Source organism: Condylostylus longicornis, unplaced genomic scaffold (genome assembly GCF_029603195.1).
Source record: "Condylostylus longicornis isolate FDR11 unplaced genomic scaffold, ASM2960319v2 ptg000048l, whole genome shotgun sequence".
NCBI classification, from domain to species: domain Eukaryota; kingdom Metazoa; phylum Arthropoda; class Insecta; order Diptera; family Dolichopodidae; genus Condylostylus; species Condylostylus longicornis.
In genome coordinates, this window is record NW_026578017.1 from 18,733,115 (window position 1) to 18,755,022 (window position 21,908).

At 23.5% G+C, this 21,908-nt stretch overlaps 3 protein-coding genes across 5 annotated transcripts; 1 reads left to right on the forward strand and 2 right to left on the reverse strand.

The window, feature by feature from the left end:
- Positions 1-2,225: 2,225 nt before the first annotated feature.
- LOC129611116 (DNA methyltransferase 1-associated protein 1) lies at positions 2,226-4,329 on the reverse strand. The gene is made up of 8 exons (XM_055524069.1): positions 4,066-4,329; positions 3,615-4,001; positions 3,346-3,562; positions 3,175-3,285; positions 2,955-3,062; positions 2,754-2,901; positions 2,516-2,670; positions 2,226-2,455 (listed from the first exon to the last, which is right to left on the reverse strand). The coding sequence occupies exons 1-8, from the start codon at positions 4,164-4,166 to the stop codon at positions 2,348-2,350; spliced, it is 1,335 nt and encodes a 444-aa protein (XP_055380044.1). The 5' UTR covers positions 4,167-4,329; the 3' UTR covers positions 2,226-2,347.
- Positions 4,330-5,357: 1,028 nt separating this feature from the next.
- Positions 5,358-8,398, reverse strand: LOC129610810 (ras-related protein Rab-2A). The gene is made up of 5 exons (XM_055523552.1): positions 8,172-8,398; positions 7,848-8,007; positions 7,169-7,324; positions 6,933-7,113; positions 5,358-6,844 (listed from the first exon to the last, which is right to left on the reverse strand). Exons 1-5 carry the CDS (start codon positions 8,215-8,217, stop codon positions 6,746-6,748), a joined length of 642 nt encoding a protein of 213 aa, XP_055379527.1. The 5' UTR covers positions 8,218-8,398; the 3' UTR covers positions 5,358-6,745.
- A 1,535-nt stretch (positions 8,399-9,933) lies between these two features.
- On the forward strand, positions 9,934-21,571 carry LOC129610804 (tumor protein D54). Of its 3 annotated transcripts, none has more exons than XM_055523529.1 (6): positions 9,934-10,121; positions 18,630-18,754; positions 18,832-18,992; positions 20,097-20,156; positions 20,464-20,626; positions 20,690-21,571. In XM_055523529.1, exons 1-6 carry the CDS (start codon positions 10,109-10,111, stop codon positions 20,792-20,794), a joined length of 627 nt encoding a protein of 208 aa, XP_055379504.1. In that variant the 5' UTR covers positions 9,934-10,108; the 3' UTR covers positions 20,795-21,571. The 3 variants fall into 3 exon arrangements, with proteins under 3 accessions (XP_055379504.1, XP_055379503.1, XP_055379501.1); XM_055523526.1 differs by lacking the exon at positions 9,934-10,121 and adding an exon at positions 12,791-13,520; XM_055523528.1 differs by lacking the exons at positions 9,934-10,121; positions 20,097-20,156 and adding an exon at positions 12,784-13,520.
- The last annotated feature ends 337 nt before the right edge of the window (positions 21,572-21,908 follow it).

Sequence of the window (21,908 nt, forward strand, 5' to 3'; positions counted from 1 at the left end):
ACGACACAATGCGAATAAAAAGTGCTTTAAAAAGCAAGAATAAAAATAAAAATATAAGTGAGTGGTGCAAACTAGGACCTAGTTTTATTCTACATATTTTTTAGAATTAAAGAAATTTTGAATAAAATCATATTTAGCATCATTAACATAGTCGAATAGTCGAAGTCAATGAACTATTCCAAATAGCCTATTGAAAATTTGAAATAAACTATTGCATGTTTTATTGCATATTATATTTATTCTAGATATGGCAATAATCAATTGTATATTTTTGCATAAATTCTATAAAATACTATATAAAAAAATTTTTACTTAAATTTTTTAAAACTACCTAGTGAATGTTTTACCTCACAAATTATTAATTCGAGTTTATTTATTTTAGGTTTAATACATGCTATTATAAAATATTCAATTCAATTAAATTCTTTTTAATATATTCCATAATATATTATATTTCAAACAAAATTTAAACTTAAAAATAAGTACATAATATGAATATACATAGAATGCCTTAAATCAATTTAGGATTTCACGAAGATTACTTTGTGTTTTAAGACTAATAAGATTATTTAAGTTTACAGTAGAAATATACTGGGCTCAATAATCTAATTACGAAGAAAATAAGTGTTTAATTATTTAAAAATTAAGTAATCGGAAACTAAAACTTCTATTAGCACACCTTTATGCTGATATCACATAAACTGTATGTTTTTAGTTTTTCATTTCTCATTTTCTTGTTTTATAAATATTGTGGATATATATATGCATATACATATATATGTATATATAATCATATAGAGGTACACCTAAATAGTAAATGACTTTTTTTTTGTTTTGTTAGTTTTGCGGAGGTAGATATATGTATACACTTTAACCGATATATTGCATATTTTACTCCTACAATAAAATTATGAATGAATTTAGTACGTTCGTAGGTCTAGCGAGTTACACAAACGTGCCTATATTAATGAATTTTTTTTTTTTACCTGAATAAACTAATATTATATACCATTTTTATGACAGAAAGTTTATTATAAAAAATGATTCAATGACTGGTTGGTTGATAATTAAACTATGTTTATGTATGCAAAGACAAACTTTGTACGCAGTGTTAGAAAAAAAAATTGTTGTATGTAATTTTGTTTTAGGATTAAATAGGCATTCTAAATTCAAAAAAAATTTTAATGTATAAAATACGTTAAATCTGAAACTAAATATTAATTTTCTTAAAACTTAGTATAATGTAGATCCAACTATTTACATAGATATAAATAAATTGAATAACGTTGCAAAAGTCTTTGACTTCTGTTTTTTTTAACGTTCATACAATATATTATATAAAGTTATGTTTCCAGATGAGAAAATTTGATATGTACATAATATAAATGTAGAGAAAATTAGTATAATATGAAAAGTTATAAAAATTATGTATATGTAAAAATAAACATAAAGATATAAAATTAAAGAGTATGAAAGCGAATAATTAGGGAATTTTTTTAAAATTATTGTTATTAACAACGAAACAACGTGCTTTGCATTATAGAATTTTAATAATGATTACGGTAATTAAACTAAGCCATAGAATTTCATTCATCCGTTTTATTTTCATTTCATTTTCAAATTATAGATGCATTTTCTGCACTCCACCAATATTGTACAGAATGAACACAATGTTCATGGAAAGGTACATTTTATATAAATTGGTAAAAAGAAGGTAGGAGATTAAATTCAATAGTTTTATTTTATAGACAATTACTTACATGTTTGTATTATTTCACCTACACGCACTGATTTAATTATCTATTTGAATATTTTTGACGATTTTCATTATAAATTTATTAAACAACAGGCCGTCGTTTTTGTATATTTTGATTAATTTAATTGCTAATAATATAATAACCAAATAAACTCATACATTATCTATGTACATAATATACAAAATGTAAAAATAACTTTTTCAAAACGGTGTTTAAAGAATTGTAGTTATGTCTTGGAGTAAAAAAAAAAACATTTATATGTAAAGTAAAAAGTCACCTGCAGTTGTTAGAAACATAATGCCATCTGATATACTTCTGAAAGTGATTTTTTTAACAATTAGCGGAATTTACTACACACTCTGTTTTAATATTTTTGTCTGCTTTTTAGCATATCACTAAGTCGAAAAAGTTCCGAAGCAAACAACTCTATCCGCGATACGTACTAGAAAATTAATAATTTAGTTTTCTAGGATTGGACAAAAAAAATATATTTTGAGAATTAGTACATATATTTAAACAAAATTACTACATAAATATGTAATATTGGATAATGTAAAATTATTTTATCATTCATGTGCTTTCTAACATTTTTAACCATTTCCAGATTGACTATTGGATGTGTCAGTCACATCAAGACTATTATCATTTGCTTTGTTTCTGTCTGTCAAATTGATTAATGATTGAGGTATGTTTAAAGTCTACGATATTAAAATAACATTATGCAAATTTTTATTAATTAAAACATTTCATTTTTTTACCTTTCCAGGGCAAATGGCTTCGTATTGATGTTTTAAACTTTCAAGTTCGAATGTACAAGTTGACAATGCAGTTCTTAATTCGCATAAAAGAACTAGGTCTGATCTCAGCTCGTTAAAGGAATTACTAATTTCATCAGTTGGAGGTGGAAGAGGATCTAAATTAAAAAATTTAATATGGAAATTATTACGTATTTAAATTGTACCAGTTTGAAAATTGTTCTATAGAATTGACTCTTACCAACTTTAAACTCTTGCAGCGCTTGCTCAAGAGCCTTGGCTTTCTTTTGACCAATATTCGCAGGCAATTTCATTTTTTGAGATCGCAATGAAACACCTGATCCTCTTAAATCAGCAAATTTAATACCCGTTCCTGCAGTTTCTACCGCCTGTATATGAAAATTTATTAAAAAAAATAAAAATTGCAGTAAATATAAATTACATTAACTACAGAATCCAGTTTTGATGGTCGTGGCTGGTTATGTATTTTCTTTTTATAGAATTTCTTTTCATGTTTTCGAGCGGTTTGAGTGTTTTGCACTGAATCACCCTTAAAATACACAGACATTTGAGAAAAAGTTTTAAATTGAGACATAAAACATAATAAAACTTTTTTTTTTAAGACTGTTAGAAGCATTTAGATCCAACATATATCAAGTTACCTGATCAGCCTGTGATATCAGTTTTTGTAAATCCTGAGTTTTTCTTTCGCGTTCCTTCTTTCTTGCCTCAATTTTCTTTAATTCGTTAAGCAACATTAGCTCTTCGTCAATCTACAACATTAAAAAATCATGTTTTATAATAAGTAAATTCGCCTCATCAATAACGTGTACCTGTTTAGGCGTTCTATCAAATAATTTTTTGAGTTGTTCTTTCCTTTTTCTTTCATGTTCAGCATCGTAAACATAAACTTTTTTTTCAGGGTTTCCTTTTATTTTTTGTAATATTCCTATTACTTCATAATACCTTTCTTTTAAATCTTCAACAGATTTTGTGTCGAAATTAGCTTTATCCCACCGGTCAGCCATTATAATAAATCTTATATCAAATCTAAAATAAGTACTATAAAAAAAAGTGTTATTTTGACTGTAGTGAAATTCACCTTTTTGCTAAGTCAAACAAATGATCTGTTTGGGCTTTAGACCATTTTAATGGATTTGTTCTTAAATGTGTATTATACTCATTTACTGTATATGATGGTATCTGAAGTTGTTTGTTAAATTTAGCAAACGGATATTCTCTAGTATCGTCAGAAATTCTTTTCCAATGATGAAAGACTGCTCCATCTGTACGTGCAGGATTTGTAAATGGCGTCCATTGCCAGCTACGAACTTTTCTCATACCAAGACGAGCTTTTTGTTGTTTATACCCAGTACCGATGCCTAAGGCAGTATCTGCTGGTAGCAAAGGCGGAGCATCTTTATTATCATTGTACAGCAAAGCAAATACTTCCCTATGCATTCCTTCTGGCCTTTTACTAACTTTGGCTCTAGAATTTGTTTTTACTAAGACTTTAATTTGATCTTTAAAAAAGAGTTTCCTTAAAAAATTACCTTTCAAAACTTTTTTTTTTTGTCTGAAGAAAAGTGTCTTTTGTAACCTCGGGGCTCGGTACCCTTTCGAGGTCTAAAATATCGCGAACATCTGAATTCATCTTGAATTCTTTTTTATTGACAGAATAATTTTTTAATATTAGCTATATTGAATACCCAATATTATCTACAATTTACAATTTTGTGACCAAAGTTATTATGTATCTACTATTTTTTATTACTTTTTGTCGTTTGACATTAAGAAATAAGAAATATAAACGATAGTATAAAGCTGTCAAATACTGTCAGATATATAATGACAATTATGAATCAACAACAAAGGCTAAAGAAGTAGAAATAGCAACGAAAATTTAGCGTTGAATCCGTGCAAAATATTTTGTGTTCGATTATCAATTGTAATCACTTGTGCAAGATTAAAAATTGATTATAAACAAAATTCATGATAATTTTTTAGGGGTAAAGCTAAAAACCCTGCTTTAAAGTTTTAGAAACAATATTATTATTTTTGAAAATAAATACTGTGGGTATCGATGTATTGATGTATGAGAGAAAATTTTGCTATCCTATATGTTAGGTCAAGTTGCCTAAATAAGATACATAAAACAATGTATTTTACATTTTTTCCAAGAACAGTTTGTAATAACTAAAGCAATAGGCATATGGGACTTGCAGTTTTTAGTTTCACCATATAAGCAGTAAGGCATGGATCTTTTTTTAAATCTAATAATCCCTAATTCTTTGGTGTTGAACTAAAATATTAGATATTAACAGTGATGTCGACAACAATGGTTGTATGAGAGAAGTTGCAAATGCACCTCATCCATGTACATATATGTATGTATACATGTATGTAAGTAGCGGATTTGAGATTTAATAAATTCTAAAAACGTAATGGTAAGTAATTGATAATATAACATCATTTAGATAACTGACAACATAATTACAATTACAAAAGTATCTTATTAAAATTAATATAATAATCTTAATAAGATACATTTAGATTAATTAATTAAAGCAAATTCTCTCAATAATTAAAATTTCAACTTTGGACTTTTAGTGTTGAACAAAATCTCTTCCGATTGTTGACATGTTATTTTTGAATATGTTTTGCAAAGTATCTTTATAGAACGTTTTCAATTTTATGTGTTTCAAAAATATTTATTTTACATTAAACTATAAACTTTTTATCTATGTATACATATGTATAATCCAGCATAAAATATCAAAAGAAATACAAAATGCATCAAATACTTAATTTTACACATAAAAAGCATTTTAATTACCTGTGACAAATAATTTTTATTTCAAAACGTTAATCAAGTTTTACAATTATTTTATTTTTTATTTTTTGTATAATGGTAATAATAATAATGAGATAAAATTTTTAGATTATGGTGTCTTACTGTATGTATTTATTATGTGTCTTGTTTTTAAATCATATTTATAATTTTGAATACTTAAAAGTCTAAATTAATTTCCATACCACTATTTTATGCAGTTTATAAATTTTATTTTTGTTACAATATTTAAAAATTAATCTTATCGAAATGTTTTTATCTTCAATTGATTAATTTAGTCAAGTTGTACAATAAGTATGATATATACAATATATTCAAATTATATATAATAAATCATATTTTGTGTATTAGCGTAATGTAAATATAAACAATTTATTTTAAATTAAATATTACACTAACCTGTTTTTCATATAATTTTTTTGACAACATCAAATTAGCAGGAGGGATTATTCATATATGTATGGGGAAGAGAAAAACCGAATTTTTTATTAATGCCTAATGTTCTTTTCATATCTTTATGCATATTCCAATAAATTTCAGGATTAGCTAATAAAATAATTTCGATAAAACTCTTAAGATTCATTTATAAGTTTTATATAAATTTTTATATTCTCATTTCAAATATTATTTTACTTTGGTTTATTAAACTACCCACTTCTAATCAAATCAAATTTTTAGAAGACAGTTGAAAATAATATTATGTTAAAGGAATATTATATGTATATATATTGAGTTCTATTGAGTTTATCAGATAATCAATTTGGTATTTGCGAAATTTAACAATTTTAACATGATAATATTCGAAACATTGAGGCATTTTCTATTAAAATGTGTATTATTTATGTTTTTAAACTTTTAATAGATGTAAAATATAGGAAAAATTTTATAAAAAAATTATAAAAATAAAAAAAATTAGCTAGATAAATTTAAAAATTTTAAGGCTAAAAATCAACTTTCATATCACGTTTTGTTTGAAATTTTTAAGCAAAAACTTTATTACAAAATTTAAAATTTAAATTCACTATTTTAGCGTATTTAAAATTTAGCAGTCAAATATTATATTTAGCTTGAATATTTTTTATTTGTTCCTCTAAATTTTAATAACCAATTTTAATATGTCAAGTCTTTTTTGATAAAGATTCTTTAAATGTTACTTAACTTGAAAATAATAAAACTTTAAATTTTAGTAATAAAATTTTAGTGACATAAATTATATTTAAAAAAAAACTGGAAGTAAAAAGTGTTATGTAATATAACAGATCACTTCAAAATATACTCTCCCCAGAATATTATTTTGAACATATTCTTTTAATTTTTTCTTTTCAAATAAAAATTTCTATATTGATAGTAGTATTTATCAATACATATTACATAAATTATTCTTAACAGCAACCACTAGAAGCTTGACCTCCTTGATTACCAGCTCCTGGCATTGATGGATTCGTTGGCGAATGTTGTTGACCAATTTTAATACCGTTTGCCTAAAATAAAAAATTATGTTGACTCATTAACATTTGTTAATAATACTCTGATTTCAAAGTTTAGTAAAAAAGTTTTAAATTTGCCCACCTCATTGTTTATGTCGAACACTCCTTCCTGTATTTTTTCATATATTTCTTTTGCAGTGTTTATAAAAGCTTCTTCAACATTCGCGGCTGTTCTTGCTGAAGTTTCCATAAAAACTAACCCATGCTCTCTCGCAAAAACTTCACCTTCTTCTCTCTTGACTTCGCGTCTTGAATCTAAGTCACTGCACAAATATATTCATTGAGTTCTTCTTAATAACCTAGTAAAAAGATAAATACCTCTTATTTCCAATCAGCATAATAACCATATTAGAATTTGAGTGTTGTCTGGCGTCCTCCAACCATGTTGTCAAGTGATTAAAAGTTTCCCGTCTTGTAATGTCATATACAAGAAGAGCTCCAGCTGCACCTCGGTAGTAGGAGCGAGTAATAGACCTGTAATTATGAATAATTTTCGTGAAATTGGTCAGGAAAAGCGTATATGTATTTTATTTTATATTTTTGTTAATAACCATTCTTTCATATGATTCTCATTCATATCTCTTACGTCATCATATAAATAATATAAGTTATTGAACTAATGTTTATTCAACTTTAAATAACTCTCCCACTACTTAACGAACTACTATGTTTGTTTTATATAAATATAAACATTAGATATACTAAAAATATACACACACATATAATAAAAATACAGTATTTTCAATAACTATTAAATAGATATTTAGGTTTTCATTTACATGGAAAAATAAAAGGCTGATTTTTCACCCAGTTAAAAAATGCAGTATACAATTAGTAAAGCACGGTATGTATTCAATCAGAGTTCTAGGTGGATTAAGGAGAAACATGTTTATAATTTAAATTAAAACAAAAGAAGATTCTTATTAACCAGCTAAGTCTCCTATTTTCATTATACAATGGCAAAAATAGCTTTGTGTGTATTTTAAAATTAAATTACCTAAACGCTTCTTGTCCTGCAGTATCCCAAATTTGCAACTTTATTTGTTTACCATCAATAGTAATCATTCGGGCCCCAAATTCAACTCCTATAGTTAAATCATGAACTGGTTGGAACCTTTTATCAGTAAACTGAAGTAATAGACATGATTTTCCAACACCTAAAAATAGTTTTTATTACATTGATTTAAAATAACCCAAAATAAAAACTTTATAAACTTTATTGCAAAGACAAAGCCAAAGAAAAAATAACTTTATAGATTTACATATTTTGTAGGAACAAAAACTTAATACGAAAGCAACTAAAAAAAATCAATAATCTTACCCGTATCCCCAATGATAATGTATTTAAATAAATAGGCGTAAGACATTTTTACAATACCTAAAAACAAAACTACGATTGTGTTAAAATTTCGTTTAACGCTTTTAAGAACTATGAAAATTTTTTATAAATATTTCTTAATTCACTTGAAATAAAATATATATAATTTTTTTATTCAAAAATATATAGTAAAGAACTTCGCAATATATTTGGTTTAGATGAGAAATTGCCTTTCTTTATTCTTTTGTCTTTAGAAAATTGAGTTATACAAGAAGCCCGTTCAATACGCAAATGGTTTATGGTAGCTGTATTTAGGGATTTGCGTTTTTCTCTTTTAAAAGAAAATTAATTTAGCATGGGAACACTCCCAGTTAGATGAATTAACTTTCGTTTCAAATCACGAAAGCAAAAATAAAAGTATTAATGTGACTAAGATGTGTGAAGTATAAAATCACAAGATTCTTAATTATTATCATTTTGTTTGAGACTGTGAGCACTTGTTTGATTTTGAATGAATTTAAGAAAAATTAATAGCAATGGTGACAATAAAACAAAGTTTCGTTTTTTGTATAATTCGAATAACAATTAACAACGACTAACGAGTTCTTTCAATGAGAGGCGACGTATAGAATGTGAAATTTTAAATATTTAGTTGTGCTTTTATGTGCACATGTTTATCAAACTTTAATTTTTCATAATATTTGTCCATCATTAAGTATTCTCATATAAAAGTCTATTCTCATCATATTTTTTATAAGTAAAATTACGATAGCTAATTTTTTTGCGAAGGTATTAAAAAGCGACCGGCTGATTATTATTCGATTATAATTTTTGTAGCAAAATGTTAAATTTTTATGTAAAGTCTGATATCATTTCAGTTTTTTTTATCAACAGTCATCAAAATTAATCACAGATTTAATTTTAGATTTTGTCGTATATGTACGCAATGCCAAATTTACATGTACATTTACATGTACATTTACATGTACACATGTACTTCAGAGTTTGCATGTCAATCAAAGATTGATAACCATGATTGAGATTGATAAACATCATCAATCAATCATTTTTATAAACCTGTTGAAACAATTTATATTTTTTCGCCAATAATTTTTGACAGAAATAAAACGAAAAATGGCGTAAATATTTGATAAATAAAATTTGTTGTGAACAGTTGTTTTAATGTTTTTTTTTTGTTGCGATTTGTTATTTGATAGAGAAGTGGCAATTTTTTTGGCTTTAAAATTTAAAGTGCTATATGCATAAAGACTGATTGCAATCTAAACATAAATTCTCTTCAATCTTTATCAATCTCAATCATGATTGTCAAACTTCGTTATTATAAAACTCGGCGAAGCATTCATTTCTTTAAAAAATTATGTCGTTTAAAACTTAAGAAATAAAAATCAAGAGGAAACAAAAAATTCCAATATTAAAAATTTAAAAAAACTATAAATTCCGAATTTTTTTATTATAACTTTTTTTGCCTTATTTTTTAAAAAATAATTTTTTTTCTTTAAGTTAAAAGTCATAAGAAATAAAAAAATACAAATAATTTGACAATTTACATTCGTATTTCTTTTCAGCTGAAAATAAGAGAGAACATCATAGGTAATATTGATAGATAAGAGATCCTATTAGAAAGAAAAGGAAAGTTAGATCTTATATCCAATCTATTTATTTAATTTCTCTATGGCTATACTTAATATGTACATATTTAAAATTTCATCACATGTCAGTTGAAGTGTCAAAAATTTAAGTTTGTCATTTATAAAAAGTGACTAAAACAAAGTTCTTGTATACCTGCCCTTCAAAAGAATAATAGTAATAGTTCCAATTTTTGAATTACATTACTTTCGATTCAAATAAATTACAAAAAGACTTCTAAATTTTCTAAACATTTATTAAAAAGAAATAAAAGAGAATATTGTTCGTTTGGAATGGCCGAAGAGTGTAAGTAAAATTTAATATTAGTAAGTTCAACTTTTAACTTGATAAAAATATAACCATTTAAAAATGTATATTTTTCAATTAATTCCCTTTTTTCAAATTTTAATAAGATTCTTTAAGCATAATGATTTTCTTTTATGACTAAATAAGTTGTTCTTGCAACAAAATTTTGATAGGGTTTCAACGTGTCATGAGGTGTCGCAATGGTTATAATTTTTTTTCGAATTAGAAGCACTGGAATAGTCCAGTTCTATATATTTTGTATATATTGGTACTTACCTAACTGCTTAAAATTACAAACTTTAATTAAATTTAAAAAAAATAGAAATAAATTCCACTTTTAATTCTAATATGCCAGGAACACAAGAGAAAAATAATAACAGATATTACTGGAATGGTGACTCAAATCATTTTTTTTTAGATAAGCCCATTTATCAATTAGAATGTGTAATTGGTACTCCTAAAGATAAGAAATTTAGAAAGTATTAATAAAAATTTAAAAACTATTTAACAATATTTAAAACAAATAATTTACAAATACTTCTTTTAATATTCAAATATGTTCATATTTGTTTGTCTTTTAGTAGAATTACAAAGTTTTATTTACTGGAAAATAGAAGCGTTGTACAGTGAACAACTAGATTGTTCATCCATGATTCCCTAAATATTTGGAAATTGATAGATATTTGATTATTTGATCATTAAATTATAATGATGTTGAAATAATAGTTTAAATGTTGCTCACTAGTATTCAAACAGCTCAATTGTAAATTCGATTGTTTATGTTTTTCTAAATAAAAAAAGACAAAGAAAATAAAACGTGGCAATACAATACTTCCCTAATAACAGAACAAATAATATAATGTTCAATTTATGATAAAAACATATTTTTACTTTAATTTGTTTATTTCAGAATTTCGCTTTAATTCATGTTAGTTATGCATGTATGCATATCCAACTGTAACTGTGTATTTCTTTGCTATATCTCGCAAACTTTGTAGAAATTGCTATTTCGCTTTTTATTCAATCGAAATATCACAAACCAATTATATACTAAGGCTAATTGTTACATCTGCTTTCGAAATTATTAGCTTTTTTTTATCATGTTTGTTCCAAAAAAACTTATGTAGTTACCTTCATATTGACTCTCTACATACATACATACATCTTATTATAAAACAAAAAACTCTTAAATTAAAGTGAAAATAACAGTGGCGAAGCACAAGAAATTTGAATTTTCTGTTATATAGCTCTTATAAAAAAGTTAAAATTAATCGATTTTTGATGTGGTGGATAATGCAATTGTTTTTTTATATAATATACACAAAAAAAATTTTTCAGAGAGAACAGTAAATTTTTTAATTTTTGTTTTTCAAAATATGGCTCAACAGCTACTTTTTTATTAAACTCTGATCAATTTACCATGAAAAAATATCATAAATTAAGTATTTATATGAGCAAAAAGCAAGAAAAAGAACAATTCAGCCTTCAAAAATAAATCAACATAGAATTTTACATTAATTTAATTCAAATTAAATGGAATTTTTTTTTTTAAATTAAATCAAAAATTTAATTTATTTAATCTACAAAAAGTGGAGCATTTAATTCTAACAGCTTCAGAATTCCTCATACTCGATGAAGTTAAAGGCTTCGCGATTATTTGCAACATAAGCATAATGCATTTTCTGTATCTGTAAAAAAAAAGTGGAATTTTTATCTGTACATACTAAATTTCATTGCTGGAATGAGTCGTCAGTGATAAACAGATATTGTAGCGCTACTCAGATGTAACAGTTCTTTGCATTTGTATATGGATGCTTAATATGTTTTTATGATCTTCTGAAAAATATGCAAAACCTTTTAATAAAATTAACTAAATCCCATTTGTCACATCAAATAATTTGTATAAATATATTGTTTAAATTAATTAAGTTATGTCTTTTAAAAAAAAAAAAGTTCCACACATGAAATTTGTATTAAATTTTACTCAAACATGAACAATTTAATATAGCTTGAGTATTAAATTTAAAATTTTGCTTAACCATCATATTATGGTTTTTTGAACTATATGAAAATACTAAAAACACAAAGTTAACTTTCATATTGAAACTCCAAAATAGCTTTATTCCTATGAACTTAAGTGTATAACTCTATACCAGTTTTTTTTTCATTACTTTTCTTTTCTGTTTTTTTTTTTTAATTTTCCTCTTTTGTTATAATTTTTTTTACTTATTATACGATCATTGTTGAAAAAAATTTTTTTTTTTCCTGATTTTCAGTTAAAAAAATACGGCCGCAAAAGTAAAAGAATCCGTGCGTAGTTAGAATATACATTCATTCGAATTGTAGTAAATGTTAACTAACAAAAATGTTATTGTGCAAAAGAGAGAAACCAACATATATAAGTATACATTAACTGCTTTGTTAACTGGCTGAATATTGGTTACTAACCAACCATTGGCCTCGTAAATTTAAACATGAAGTAAAAATTGCCAGCTTTTCATATTTTTTTCATTAATTTTTTTTTTAGTCTGTATTGTTCACTTAAACTTATCGCGTTTATTTTTTTCTTAGGAAATTTTCAAATTGGAAATGTTATAGTTTTTTTGTTTTTTTTTTTTTTTTAATTTTCCTTGTGATTTTGTGAAAATATTATACTATTGATTTAATATTTTGAATGTATTTTCTTTTGTTGTTTTGTGTTTTAATATCAAATAAAAATTTAGTATGTAGTTTAAATTAAATACATTAATAGACGTAAAAATGTCAAACATGTTTTCAATAACATAAATAAGTTGTGAATGTTTCTGAAATGGTGATCTAATAATATTTATAATATACATACATAAATATTTCATTTAGTAAAAGAAGTAAAAGTTTGTAGCGAAAAAGAAAACAAAAAAAAAATGTGTGAAAATGAACCGATAAGTTTAGAATATATCGAAGATTCCTATATACCAAAGTTAGAAAATTGTATTACACCAAGCTTAGATGAAATTACTGAATTAGATTCAAATTATAATTCCATACCAATTAATTATGAATGGTCTGAAGAAACAGAATTATTTTTTCGTAACTTGAAATTAGATGAAATTCTAGTTGATAGTTTTGATTATAATAATGATAATGATGAAAATAGTAATGGAAATCAAAAAAATGATTATGAAAGTTTGGAATATCAAACAGTTGAAACAGAATTTTCTACTATTATACCAACAACAACGAAAGGTTTAAAAAATGATGTATTATTAAAAATTGCTAAAAGATTTCGTTTAAAATTCTTTGCAACAAAAAAATCAATGCGTGATGTTAAAGTAACATTTATAGATTTTTCTAAACCATATTTAGCACGTATTTCAAGTAGTGACAATTATAAAAAATTTTTAAATTTCGGCAGCACAGGTATTATTTTTTATTTTTTATTTTAAATTTATTGTTTTTTTACTTTTCTTTTTTAGTTTTAATCTGTCACATATAAAAAAATTATAAATTAGATGAAGAAAAATAGACTTTGAGCTCAATTATTCTAATTATTTCTATATATGTATAATATTTAATATGTTTTCATATAATCCAATGAAAAAGTAACTATCAACATTTTTTAAATAGTATGATGGTAAATTGGCAATTTTTAAACGAGTTACAATTTTTATTTTCTTTTTATTTTTTATAATAAAAAATTCGTAAAATAAAAATTTTAAGCTTACCATATGGTCAGTCACGAATTGATTATAAAGATTACGTCAAATAAACAGTAAACGTCATCAATTGCAACACGTTTGCAATTGTTATTTGTTTTGATATTTGCAAAAAAATGTTATGATGATCTTATGTTGCATACAAATAACATACAATCTTACTCAATATAGTGTCTATTTGAAAGAAAAATAATATGCAAATAACTACTTGCAAAACAAACATAGAAATAAAATAATTTAAAGTTACTTTCAAAGACATAAACATAAATGGATATTATGTACAAAGATTACCTTAATAAAGATTACCTTATTACAAAGATATTATTTTTTACCTTAAAAGTGGGTAAATGATTTTTTATATTAAAACTGTGTTTCTCACATAGTTTATTAAACTAAAAATACCTAATAATTTTGTATTAAAACCTGAGAAAAATGAAAAATATTTTTATTTAGATTTGCTGAAATCTGTTACAACATAATATTGTATTCCAAGTTGTCTTGGTGGCAAAAAAGCTTTTGAAATTCAAAAAATTGCAAATTTTTATTCTTTGTTTATTTGAACAGGTTATGTTTGCAAAGCAGTCTACTACTGCTATAATGTATTATTTATAATTGTGCTAAATGTATAATTATGTTTTATAATATTATCACTTTATATTTGCCTTATAATACCGATGGTATATTCTATGATAAATTACACATAAATTATTATTTTGTTGGCCACACTAATTTTTTGTGATTCTCCTCCGGGTTATATGCTGCAGTCATAACTATTGGTTAATATAATTATGACTACTGCTATATCCACTATGTGTTCTCGATATTATGTTTATTTCATTAATTAAAAATTGAAAAAAAAAATGTTAATAATTTTTCTAAATATTTAATAAAACTTACCTAATTCGATTAAAAAATTGTAAACAAACTTGTAAGATTGTTACATACTAGTTTCTAAATATTATTAAAAAATTGTGTTTACAAGAATAACCTATTTAAAAATTTTGTAGGGAAAGTACACTCAAAATTTCGTTTTATTATTACCATTGTCTTTAAGATAGAATGGCGTATTTTTTTGATTTAGTAGTTTTTTCTTATCTTTTATTTCATTCAAATTAAGCTTAAGTTGCCTTAAACTAATTATATATGAAATTACTATGGTTATACTATTGCCTATTTAACAATTATCATTATGTGGGAATAACATCATAATAAAGAAAAGTTGGTCATGCATTCATTAGATTTCTTTGTATATGAAAGTATTTTCTAATTGCATAACGAACATTCAATCCAAGACCATTTACCAAGAGGATCTTACTGAGATTTGTACAACATTTTTACCTTTTGATTTAGCTTAAAAAAATTTTTTTTTTTTGCTTGTCTCTATTATGGCTTTTTACACAATTTTTCAATGATACGAGTATATATACATAATGTACGTATTTATAAAAATTTTATAACTGAAAAGAGTAAAAAAATCATTATAACAACTTTTAAAGAAAGGCAAAAGTAGAAAAAAATTTTCTAATTTTTTTATTTTTTAATTTTTATTTGTTGCTTTTTTACAATTATAATTAATTTTTTTTACAATATTTCATACAATCAATCATAAATATTTTTGTTATCCCCGTATTATACAACACGTGTATTGAATATGTATCTGAGGAGGTAAAAAAAATTTTTAACAATCTCAGATTAGAAGGGAAACAAAAAATAATACAAAATAAAAGTAGAAAATTAATGAAGAAAAAGGGAATGGACCAATGAGGGTAAACTAAATTGTTTTAGTTAGTTTTCAAGGTAACAATTTTTATTTATATTTTACTCATATACACGTACATACATACATAAATATTTTTATTTTACTCCAAAATTAACACGCCATTTTATAAAAATTTTTGTAATAAATTATTACATAACAAAATCATTATTTATTTGGATGATGTTTTATTAAAAATGTTTATGAAAATTAATTAATGATTTTTATGAAAATGTTTTCAAAAGTTTCAACTAAATTTTAATATTTTCTCTTAATTTATTGATTTGGGTATTAAATACTTAATTAATAATATTATTTGAATTTGGTAATTCCAAAATATGCATATAGGTGTTACTGTAAATTTAAATTTATTAAAACACTTTAATTGTTTCGACGTTAAAATTGGGTCGAGAATTGCCCTTAATATTTCTTCGCTCATTGAAATAACGTATAGCTTCAAAACTTGCGACTCTTTTGATTTCAAAATATTTGATTTCTTAATAGTTTACATTAAAAATAATAATTGTAATGTTTTGTACTGAAAAACAAGGAACAGAAAAATTTCACTCTTTATTAAGTTTTATAAAACAACATTTTAAGTGATTGAAGACATTTTACGATATCTTGAAAACTTCAAATATTATAGATTTTTGCTCTGGTTTCGCGTGTTAGTAAACAAAAAATTGAACAATTTAATTAAAATAAATTTAGTTTTATAGTCATTGATCTTATATTTATTACATTAATTTTTTAATCATTAAACTTTATTATATTATACTACTATTATATATGAATAAATAAATAAATGCGAAAAGCGTGAAGAAGTAAATTTATTATTACTTTTCTTTTTTACTATTTAGTTTTATCATAACGTAAACTATTTAGTTTTTTATATTTATTTATTTAATCAGCTGTTTGAAGGTTTAAAACTGCATTAAATTGTATAGTAATTATATAATGATTGTGTTGTGAATTACATATAAGTATGTGCAGTAAGTATGTACATAAAATAAATGGGTATATGCGGTAATTATTTAAATAAAAATTAATAGTAAAAGCCGTTTACATAAATTACTTAAAACAAAATACAAAATAATACGATTGTTACAAAATTTTGTAAAACTTTTTTTTTTAGTTTGATACCTATTTAAATTAAATTAATTTTGCAATGCATATAAAAAGTAAATTAAATTTTTAAAATGTCATTGAAATTTAATAAATTACCCAGGGTTAGTAGATATGGATTCACCGAAATTAAATATTTATATTAAAAATTATTGAATTACTAATATTACATACTTTAAAATAAATGTTTTTTTTTTAAATTAAAATCAACTCTAACAACTCTAACAAATAATATCTTTGTAATAAAGTAATATTTCACTCTAACAACTTATTTTGTTGTTATTTTAATTCAAATTTAAAATTAATAATTAATTCCGTGTATGCACTTCGAAATAAGTTTCAAATTAACTTCCATAATTTTTTACTTTGTTTTTTGTTTTGTAAATTGTTTTAAATAAATTACTTCTTCCTGATTTTTTTTATACTTGAATATTATTTTTTTTATTTTAAGCTTAATTACAACATATTGATTTAATAAAAAAAATTCAAATTTTAGCTCAATTTATCAAAGAAATTTATTAACAATGAAAATCTTTCATTCCATGTGTAAGATATTTAAAATTTGTACATAAATATGCAAGAAAATTTATTTATAAAAAAATAATTTTAAGATTAAATGCACAAAATGAACAATAGATACTTACTGATTATTAAACTTTACAAGAGGGTTTCCTATTAATTTTAGCGAATTTAAAAATGGTATGAATCCAAAAAACAAATATATATAATGTACGTGATTCTTAAACAAAAATTCGATTCTATTTTATTCGATCAAAGCGACTCCAGGGCCTTACTATGTCATTCGATTTTCGTATTCGAAAAAATGGTAAGGTAGTACTAATCAATTTGTATCATTTCTGTAAATACGAAAATCGTTTCAAGGAAATAGAATTGAATAGTAACGCCCCAGATATAGTACTCCTCTGTTAACAGATGCCTCTTCTCTACTTTTATTTCGTTATTTTTTTGATAGTCATACATTATGCCAGAAACAGAAAATATACATTTAACGACACACGTTCTTTTATGAAATGTTTTGTTTGAACAAACTTTGTTTAATTAAATATAAATAATTTTTAAAAAAATGAATCAGTAACATATTAAATTAAAATTTTAAATTTCCTTGAATATTAATATTTTATATTCCAGTTTTTTTTTTCCAAAAAAATTTTCTTACTAAGAGTGGATAGTAAACCGAAGAGGAAGTGAAAAAGCTTTAAAATCACAATATTTTGTAATCATGTTTTGCTTCAACTCTTTTTCTTTAATTCACTTTTGAAAGTTATTTGTCGAAAATTTTCATTGTTGAGTGAATTTTGATTTTAATTTTGCTATAAAATTTTATTATATTTTTTTCAATTTTTCTTTATTATCAAATTATGAATAACACTTCATACTAGTAATACAGAGTAATCCAAGTTTCACTCTTGATACTTTTAACTTTTTACTTCATTAATGTTTTAATGTATCGTAAATAATCAATAAAAAAAATAATTTTATATTAATTAAAATAGTTAAATAACAAAATTGCTGTATTTTTTATTTTTAAATTAAAATGTTTTAAAACATTATACAACATACATAATTAAATCTGAATTTTAATTATAAGAATGTTATTCATTCTATTCGAATTAGTGAATTGACTCACATTGCTTATAAATTTGCTATTTTTTGCATTTCACTTTAAAAATTTGCCTAAATTAATTCACAGAAAAGAGTTTTTATTGAAATTAAATTTTAAGAGATCACACTCTTTATATTTAATTTGTACCTTAATGTAAAATAATATTATATCAATATTGTATATTAATTATTGCAATAATTACATGTACAATAATTATTATGACAATTATTTGTCTTACAATTTTTAATTTTTATCAATTGTATAATTGCATATATACTTACTTTTGTATCTAATTTTTTTTATTACAGATAATTCAAATAAAATGTCAGAACCAACTTCACCAGCGCATTCAGTTGCTTCAGCTGATATAGCTGCAGAATTTGCTGCATTAACAACTGAAGAACAAGAAAGACAAAGAGCTGAATGGAGTCAAGTAAATGAAAATTATTTATAAAAAAACTTAATATAATAGTAAAATTAATATCGTCTCTTATTTTAACTTTATTTTAGGAATTAGCCCGTGTGGAAGATGAAATTAACACTTTAAGAACAGTCTTAGCTTCAAAAGTTCGACATGCCTCTGATCTTAAAAGAAAATTGGGCATAACTGTATGGAGAGAAATAACTGATGATGTCAATCAAGGATTGAAAAATGTCAAAGAAAGCACAGTGTGAGTTACACTTTAGAAAAGAAAATTATAAAAAGACAAGGATACAAATTAAATATGTATATTAATTATAGCCTGTATAACACTTATATAATTATAAAGTTGAAGCAGAAGAATAAGATTAGAAGGAATAGGATTTTAACTTGATAAGAGTTAATATTAAATTAAAAAAGGGATTTTTAATTATCAGAGTTTTTTCAATACATAACATATTTGTCTCGTTTTCTGTTATTAGAGTTACTTACTATTATTATACGCGCGAATCAAATAGCAATTATGTCAGAATATTTTTAGGAAACTGAACTTCAGTTATTAAATAAATTCTCTTTGAAAGAGATTTCATTTTTTAGAGCATAAAAAATTTTGGAAGAAGATTTAATGCAGGAGGCTCCTGAAAATATAAAGATTCAAAAAAGTTGAAAGTTAATAGCTAATTTTGAAAAATGTTTTTGAAATTTCAATATTTTTTTTTGCTGAAAAAGATATCAAAATTTTGGAAACTTAGATACTGTTTAAGAAGAAAACAAATTTCAAAATATATTTCTAAAGCATTATTTCAGAATTTTTAGGTTTAAAACAGCTAAAATCTCAGCTAAGAACAATATTATTGTGTCATTTAAAAAAAATTTGTAGATTAGTTTAATTTGATTTTATTTACATAGCTACTTTTTTATCACCATTTCATATTAATATGGTACAACATATTAATGTACATGTTGTTATAAACTAATTTTCAGTAAATTTTAATTTATAATTTCATAATATGATGTCGTAAATTTCAATATTTCTCGGTTAAAAAAAAATTAATTATAAAAGAATAACAAAATTACAATTAAAATTTAAACAAGATTTAAACAAAAAAATTATTTTTAATAAATTAATTTTTTTTGTTCCAATATGGTTAAATAAGCTTTAGAAATATTTTTAAATTTTTTTTCTTCAAATTCTACATCTGTGCAATTGATTGATTTAAATTTTTATTACGTTAATTTTATTATTTTTAATTACTTTTAATTTCTTATTTCACAAAATCGATTTTTTTTGTCATATTATAATTTTATATTTTTGATTTTCTATTTTAATTTTATTTTGAATTTATTTACTTAGTTTCCAAAGCGTTGAATGTAAAGTTAACGAGGTTGCCAAAGCTGTAACTGAAGCTCCAATGTAAGTAAATTTCGTAAAAATACCTCAGGTAAAATACAAACATTAGTTTAAAATTAAAGTTAAATTTTTTTCTGTGGGGAACCTCCTTGTAGCATTATGTAACTCTTAAATCTCTTATATAGGCACTAACATGTTGTTTAAGTTATTAAACCAACCAAAATTATATCTCCATTTACTAATTTCTGTTACTAGGTTATAAGTTACATGAATTTAAATTAACTAACTAACTCATATCACAAATTTCCTAAAAAAATGTGCTGTTATCATTCAATATGTAATTATTATTAAAAAAACATAAAAATTTCAGTTATCAGAGAACAGAATCCGTTTTGAAAAGCACTGCGGAAAAAACATCTTCGATTTTTGGTGGAATAACTAGTGGTATTTCAAGTAAATTTTCGCAAATTAAAAATTCAGAATCCATGAGATCTATTGAAGATAAAGTTGGGTCGGCATATGAAAATGTTAAGGTACCTTTTAATTAATAAAATGCAAATTATAAATTAATGTTTTTTCTTTTATTTTTTTTTTAGACAAAAGTATCAACATCACGATCTGGTTCCGTATCCAGTTTTAATGATGATAATAATTCAAGAGTTACTTCACCCACTATACCAGAAGAAAAGCCACTATCATAAGATTTTTTTATAATTTAAAAAATTCTTTTTATGAACTGTGGTCCATATTTTGAAAAGGGCGAAAAGAAAAAATGAAAGAATAAAAACTCAAAAAGTTAAAAAAAAAATATTGAAATAATTTTTATCGCCCATTAAAAATATTCTATTTTATAATTATATAAGTATAATAAATACTTGCAAACTTATAACGTTTTAAACTGGAATTGTATACTTGTATTACATGAAAACGTATTTGTATGTAACAAAAATTTTATTTTCATTATTCTAAAAAATATATATTTATGCATTATAAAATACATTAAAAAAGGAAATCTTTTACATATTAATATAAATGGCATATTATGAAGTTATACATGAAAATTGCGATATTAATGAAGTTTTTCTAAAATTTAGCGTATGCACATATATATTGTATAACTACATATATATAAATATATATACAATATTAATTTGAATACATATTTATATATGTATAATACTTAATCGCATAATATTATTAAATTTTCTATCTTTCTTTTTATGCAACGTGCTTCATTTTAATGAAAAACATGCAGAAATTACAAAAAAAAAATCGGAATAAAAAACTAGAAATCAATTACGTTTTGTGATTTTATTCATCTTTTATAAATGTAACAATCACAGCGAATAAGAAATTTTTGACTGTTTATTTTTGTTATTATAATTTAATCAATTATTCCATTTGATTGCTATTGAAATTTTGTAAAACGAAACAATACACTTTATAAGCTAATAAATTATAAATGTGCCTAAAACTCAGTTCTTTGTTTTTTGTGTTTTAATATTTTTGGTTGTTTAATAATAAATAAAAATTAGTGAGTTTACTTGAGGAATAGAATTTTTCACAGAAGTCTCGTAAAAGAAAAATCAGTTTTTTAATAAATGCCATGTTTCTCTTTCTGTTCAAGTACGTATTCTAATAGCAAATCTTAGTCATTGATCAAAAATAAGTAACTTTGATTTATTTAGTTATCCACTAAAATAATTTTTAATTGTAAAAGCTGTTTTGAAGACTAAAAATATAATAATAAATAAATATTTTTGAAGACCATTGAAAAAATTACAAATGTATAACTTTTTCTACAAAATTGTATTT